General features: G+C 33.8%; 1 protein-coding gene across 1 annotated transcript; it reads right to left on the reverse strand.

Annotated features, from left to right (window-relative positions):
- Window positions 1–1,306: 1,306 nt before the first annotated feature.
- LOC109216517 lies at window positions 1,307–6,975 on the reverse strand. The gene is made up of 4 exons (XM_019380681.1): window positions 6,700–6,975; window positions 3,791–3,947; window positions 3,439–3,609; window positions 1,307–2,570 (listed from the first exon to the last, which is right to left on the reverse strand). Exon 4 carries the CDS (start codon window positions 2,567–2,569, stop codon window positions 1,307–1,309), a length of 1,263 nt encoding a protein of 420 aa, XP_019236226.1. The 5' UTR covers window position 2,570; window positions 3,439–3,609; window positions 3,791–3,947; window positions 6,700–6,975.
- Window positions 6,976–7,607: the final 632 nt, after the last annotated feature.

The raw sequence follows: 7,607 nt of genomic DNA on the forward strand, positions 1-7,607 counted from the left end.
GTTTCGTTTCTCGATGGCTGCAATTGCATGTATGCATGGTAATTCATCAAATTGAAACTGAAAACAATCACATGTTCTTTTGTTTAAGTCCACCAATAAAGTTATTCCTTCTTCTTCAACTCTAGAACGCCATGAATCAACTGGGAAGACCTTCAATGTTGAAAAATTATAAGTGAGTACATTATGTTAAATATTGTTAAAATCATAATATAAACATAGAACATAATACTTACATTCAAAGTAAATGCTAAATCTATTCTTTTCTTCAATTCCTCCTCTACCCAACAAGAAACATCATAAAATGTTCCTTCTGCTTTATTTCTTCTTTCATAAAACCAACATTGTAGCTTCACTTGAATGAAATCCATCATTCTTAGTATAGGCAGCTCCCTTGCTTCTAATAGGACAGAATTCATCGACTCAACTATGTTTGTTGTGAGCATGTCATATCTTCGTCGTGGACTACAAGAACGTGCCCATCTTTCCGGTGGTTCTTCCATCAAGTAGTCATAAGTCTTCTTATCTACATTTGCTATATCCGACATGTATAGGTCAAATTCTTTGCGCTTGTATACTCTTGCAGCACTTTGGAATAGTTTTATGACCTCACTTTTCACCTTCCTTCGCTTTAGGTTCTGCTCCAAATGATAGATGCAAATCCCATGATGGCTTTCAGGATATACCTTTGCAATGCCATTTGCAATAGCTTGATGCCTGTCTGATAAAAAAATTAAATTCTCACGGCTCCCAATTGCATTGCGAAGCTGACTAAAGTACCACTCATAGGAATTGTTATTTTCAGATTCTGCTATTCCAAAGGCTAATGGGAAAATTTGGTTATTTGCATCCTTTGAAACTGAAATCATTAAAACACCACGATATTTTGACTTCAAAAAAGTTGCATCAACAACAATCACTGGTCTACAATGATTCCAACCAGCTATTGATGATCCATATGCATAAAACATATAAACAAACCTGAAAATATAATATAAAACAAGGTTAAAATACCTGAAATTTAGGACAGTCAGTCCTTAACTTTCATTTTCAAGTTATAAAGTTAAGGACATGATGTACTTAACTTTGATTTCAAAGTTCAAAACTTAAGGACCGGTAGTCCTTAACTTTCATTTCCAAGTTATAAAGTTAAGGACATGCTGTCTTTAACTTTGATTTCAAAGTTCAAAACTTAAGGACTGGCAGTCCTTAACTTTGATTACAACTCAAAAGTTAACAAGGTTAAAGATAGCATGTCCTAAATTGTTTATATACCGTTAAAGATAGCATGTCCTAAATTGTTTACCTGTTAATTGTCGTCTATCTTTATGTTAGTATAAGTTCCCGGGTTTTTACTTGTCATCATATACAAGTATGAAGACAATAATTCATAATTCTCTTCGGGAGTTCCTCTTATTAAAGCGGAAGCATGTTGAATAGCACGCCACGCCTTGTGATATCCAATGTCTAGTCCATGCAATTTTTGCATCTCTGCCATGACAAAAGCTGGTGTAACTTCAAACCTTAGGTCCCGAAGATTGTCGATAATGTAACCACTAATTAACTTTGAAGTAGCATGCCTTTGATCTGCTTTCATTATGTTAACAGAGCAGTCATGCTTTTTCTCAATCTTTACTATCTTGAACAGTGTTGAATCTTTAATTCTGAAAGCACGCACATACCAACAACACCTATCATCATTGCATTTCAACGAATATCTTGTTGAGCTTGATCTAACAACCTTGAATTCAAAATGTCCTTTAATTGCTATATTGGAAAAATAGTTAATTATACTCTTCTTCTTGCCAAATACTGATCCGACTTTTATTTCTTCCAACGAAGAATTTTCTCTTAATATCATAGTTGGGGATTCTTTTTGTTTCAAATTTGATCTTCGTCTAATTAGTTGAGTAGAGGTTTTTTCAACAACTTCTTCGATTACCGGTGCACTCTCTAAGACTTGAATACCCAAAGCTTGTTCGTTGTCAATCTCTATAATGCTTTGTCCTTTTACTTGAATAGAATCAAATGTTTGAAGCGCATCTTCAGTTATTGGTTGAGCTTCAACCATATCTATTTCCATTATCTGTTGGCATTTGTCTTGATTGTCATGTTGAGTTTCTCTGTTGACATGTGTTTGAAGCACCTCTTCAGTTATTGCTTGAGCTTCAACCATATTTATTTCCATTATCTGCTGGCATTTGTTTTGATTGTCATGTTGAGTTTCTGTGTTGACATGTCCATTGCTTGTTGATCCAAAAACTCTTTCCAAAATATCAACAATGAAACGACAGCCCTTGAAGAGTGAATGAGTTTTTAGCAACTCTATACATGTGTGAAGATCTAAATCTTTGGATACAAACATTCCTTTGCTTGTTTCAAGGTTAATATCAAACCATATCACTGCTTCAAACTTGTGTCTATCCAATTCAATAACCTCAAAGATCTTTTTAATGAAATCTTCAAACCGAATTGACTCAGGTACTAGAACAAGCTTTGTTTGATGATCAAGATATTTATAGTCTTCAGTCCATCTACCATTAAAGGTAACTATAATGCATATTGTTTCCATCCTGCAAGTCAAGAGAATGGGAAACTCAGGACATATTTTATAAAGCAATCCTTGTATAATTAAGAACAGGTACTGTAAGTTCAAGACCAAGTGTCCTTAACATTTGAACTTGGAATTCAAAGTTAAGGACTGCCTATCCTTAACTTTTGAACCTGTAATTGAAACTTAAGGACTGCCTGTCCTTAACTTTTGAACTTGGAATTCAAACTTAAGGACTGTTTGTCCTTAACTTTTGAACCTTCAAGTCAAACTTAAGAACTCATGCCCTTAACGTTTCAACCTGTAATTCAAACTTAAGGACTTCCTGTGCTTAACTTTTGAACCTGCAAGTAAAACTTAAGGACTTCCTATCCTTAACTTTTGAACCTGTAATTCAAACTTAAGGACTTGCTGTCCTTAACTTTTGAACCTGCAAGTCAAACTTAAGGACTCATGTCCTTATCTTTTCAATCTGTAATTCAAACTTAAGGACAGGTTTTAACTAATAAGTGTAAGTTAAGGACCAAATGTCCTTAACTTTTTCAATTTGAAACTCAAACTTCAGGACTTAGTGTCCTTTACTTTTTCAAAACAATTTGCAAAACTATACAGTATGTCCTTAATATATAGAAGAACAGCAACAAAGTTAAGGACATTGTGTCCTTAACTTTTTCAATTCAATTTGCAAAATGAGGACACTATGTCCTTAATATTATGTGCTCAATTTTTATAGAATTATCATAGGAGGCGATGTCCTTAACTTTATCAATCCAGAAATTCAAAAAAAAAAAATCAAATTTCTATTTACTGTATAAAAATCAATAGAAATCGGAAAGAGTATAACTATGTCGAAATAAAAATCAATAGAAACACATAAAAGTATAACTTACTGTAGATCTATGTCGATTTTTAGATGAGAATGTTGAATTTTTGAAATCAGAAGAGAATTTTCTTCAATTTCGACGATCACAGTGAAGTGCTGTTGCGCTGCTGCTGCTGCCGCTTCTGCTGCTCGTTAATGTTAGCGTAGGTATAAGTTATAGCAGAAGGGTATTTTCGTCCTGTCAGGTATAAGTTTATAAAACCAGTGGCTAAAGACTAAAGACATTTAAAACACTGGCTTTAAAATAAAGACAGGTGCTGTTAGTGGCTATTTGTGCACATCGCACGATATATAACCATAGAATCTGTGGTACATTTAAATTTATTCTTTCATTTTGCAGTATAAATTTAAAATTTTACCTATGGTCCACACCAGCCACTGGTCTTATATTCCTGAAATCTTGCCAGCAGCAACATATTCACTTCTTGCTACAGTCCCTACATCATCCAAGAAGACAGCTGTACCTATGTTTACAGAGCAAATACAACACCAATACAAGATTCCTCGCTTCACATTCTACAAAAACAACAGACAACATAAATATCTTAGAGACTAAAATGAGAAACATTTTACTACTAATAGTTAGGGCAAAAAGGAAAACTGAAAGGAAACAACTGTATACGCAGGCCTTTGTTCATGAGAATAATATTTTATGAACTATAGGATACTGCGTACAGAAAAAATAAAATACACATATACACATATTTTTTGTGTGTGTGGAAGCACTTCTACATAATGCGCATGTCTCTGCTTTATACCGCAGTTAGGTGGTATCTAAACTGTCAAGCAGCATACTTCATTCATTTTTGAATAGCTATCTAAATTCATACTCTAATGTTACTCCCACGTGCAATTTGTTTTCAAGCAATTTACATGAGATAACCAAACAACCAAACTCCTTCGGCAAGAGCAAAGCTAGGAATCAGGAGACCATGTTCATTCATCCTTTCAAACAACTGTAGAAAAACAAAACTAGTCAATGTCCCTAGGATAAGGCCCAGTGTAGCTCAAATCCCAGAACAGAGCAGCCATACAAGAACTCCCATTTTATTTTGGTGATGATTTTGCAGTTAAATCTGCAGAATGACAACATTAAATGTTTCAGTTTTTCCATTTTTTTAATTCCACACATTTTTTATGACCATGACTCTCCATCTAGTACAAATACAAACTGTGATCTCTTCTCAAAGTTCCTTCCCATTGTCATAGCAACATACATTGTCCCATCAGTAACCTGTATGACCAATTTGAGATGAAATTTTGAAATGTCTATACATCCTCAGATATGACCTAAGTGTAACAACAACAACAACAAAAAACCCAATTTGATCCCATAAATGGATCTGAGGAGGGTAATGTGTACGCAGACCTTACCCCTACCTCATAGAGATATGACCTAAGTGTAACAGTTGCCAAAATATAAAATTGCTGCAATCCCAAGAAAAAAGAGTGTTAGGAAAGCAGGACCTCTTTAACCAATTTTCTCTTAATTCACATTCCATGAGAGATAAAGTACCATCTAAACTTGATGCTAACAATTCAGAAATCAAAGATCAAATCTTTATAGTTTTGCCACTCAACCCATCAGATATATATAACAGCGCTTCATTAAATCACAAAAGCTCCATAAAAACTTGGAGGGTGGAAATTGATAATCCAATAAGAAAGAATTATCTCACACGCTTCATCTCAAATCACCAAACATGATTCTTCCCTGTTCATTGAATAAAAATTTGATTTACCAGGAGTTTAAGAAAGAAAGATTTTTGGAGCATGTTACGATTAAAGAGTTTCCAAATTTATAAAAGTGGCAATCTTTTAGGTGTCATACAAAATGAAACAGTATCACTAGAAATCAAAGAAAATCTATAGTTTTTACACTCCATCCATTTGAATACGTCAGGACGCATCATTAAATCACAGAAAACATGGTAAAAACATGGAAGGTTACCACTGATAATCTGTTAGATGCTGAAAATTTATGAAAGAAATTGAGAAGAGAAGGAAATTACTATTGGCAATAGATTGTGCAAGAATCTTAAACACAATTTACAACCGACAAATCTGTCAATATGGAGTGGATAAAACTCCCGGATACTAATGTTTAGACAAACATTCAATGCCCTTCAAACTAATCCTGACTAGATATTTATAGAATACATATTGTTTAAATAACTAGAAAACTGTAAAGTTCCTCGTTCATGTTTTCTTCTATAATAAGTCCTCAAAGGTGGGATTGTATCATAATCCAATTAGAAAGAATTACCTCACACGCTTCTTTATCTCAAATCACCAAATATCATTCTACCCTGTTTCATTTCATGTAACCATGATCGAACAGGAATTATAATAAAGATTAGACGTTTAGAACATGTTACGACTAAAGAGTTCCAAATAAATGGAAGTGTCAATCTTTTTGAAGGAGACATACAAAATGAAACAATATCACAAGAAATCATTAATTAAATCTTTATAGTTTTTACACTCCATCCATCTGATATGCGTAGGGACGCATCATTAAATCACAGAAAACATGGTAAATACTTGGAAGGTTGCCATTGATAATCGGATAAGAAAGAATCATCACACTTTATCTCAAATCACCAAATATTATTCTCCCTGGTTTCCTTTCATATAACTGTGATCGACCAGTATACTAATAAAGAAAAGACTTTGCAAACATGTTACAGCTTTTCAAACATCTTATTACTAAAGTGTTCTCAAATGTATTAAAAGTGTCAATCTTTATCAGAACAGCTCAAATAGAAACAGATTGGATAAACTATATCTTTAAGTGCATTCTAAAATAGGAAATCTGTACTTCATCAATGGCATCAAAATTGTCAAATCTCACTTTCGGCAATCACTACTCAAGTACCAGTGTACCACTATCTCCTACATCCTGAGAACTATATAAAATAAACAGGTCAAGTTCTGTACAGTGACGGTGTAAAACTTATGTATACAATCAGATTACTTATTAGGTAATTACATGTTAATCTATCAATAAGCATTAATTGATAATCTAATAAAAATAGTAACTAACTTATCCTCGGTCTAAATAGATTTTTATACTCTGGTGTATATAACTTAAATCGATAAAATATATATAAAAGCAAGATCTAACAGTCGAACTACACAGTCACCAATCTACAAAGTCAGATCCAGGCAAATCAAATCTGAAGTACAAAGAAGAAAACACACACACACACACACATACACACAAAGAAGTAACAATTGGTATCAAACTAAAACAGTTGATTTAAACCTGAGAGGAAACAAAAGGCAAAAGATATTAGATCGATGCAGAAGGAAGCTGAATTAGCTGAAATCAATCTCGAAATATTCAATTCACAGCAGTCTCCAATTCAGTTGATGCAAGGCGGGACCAAAAGCCGCAAAAGGAAATTGTTGATAACTTCGTACATCTAAACTTCGTTTAAGAATAATAACCGCCGTCGTGATTTACGCCGCCGCCGGCGAATTAGTCCCGACCTGCACCAAGCGAATTAGAGACAGCCGCAATAAATGGAAATGCGAGACTAGAGGTAACTGCGTATATGCAGAGAAAGGAGAAAGATGATATTTATAGCGGAAACTGACGAATAGGATGGTGACACGTGGCGAAGATAGATGCTTTCTGCAAAATTTTGGAAAGATCGAGAGGGTTTAAAAGCGTGACTGTAATGTGAATATATTGACTTAGATTTGGTGTAGTTGTCACATGTGACGCGTGATCTGCGACTGCAACGTGTATGGATATTCAAAATTCAGCAAAAAATAAACTTTATAAGTCAAAAAAAAAAATTTGAACCTAAGACGACAAGTTGGTAATGGAACTACGACAACTCCGCATCATACGATTTCTTTCAATGCATATAAATAACTTATATTTATATTTAATATTTGATTCTTAAAAAAATAATACTCCCTTTGTTCCAGTTTATGTGAACCTATATCCTTTTTGGTCTGTTACAAAAAGAATGAACCCTTTCTAAATTTGGTAACAATTTAGCTTAAACTTACAATTCTACCCTTAATGAGAAGCTTTTATAACCATACAAATACTCTGGGCCCCATTTGGATTTGTTTAGAAGCATAAATTCCAAAAATCTTCATTTCTTTCTTAAACTCCGCGTCCAGTCAAACATGTTCACATAAATTGGAACGAAGGGA

Source organism: Nicotiana attenuata, unplaced genomic scaffold (assembly GCF_001879085.1).
Source record: "Nicotiana attenuata strain UT unplaced genomic scaffold, NIATTr2, whole genome shotgun sequence".
In the NCBI taxonomy this organism is placed as follows: domain Eukaryota; kingdom Viridiplantae; phylum Streptophyta; class Magnoliopsida; order Solanales; family Solanaceae; genus Nicotiana; species Nicotiana attenuata.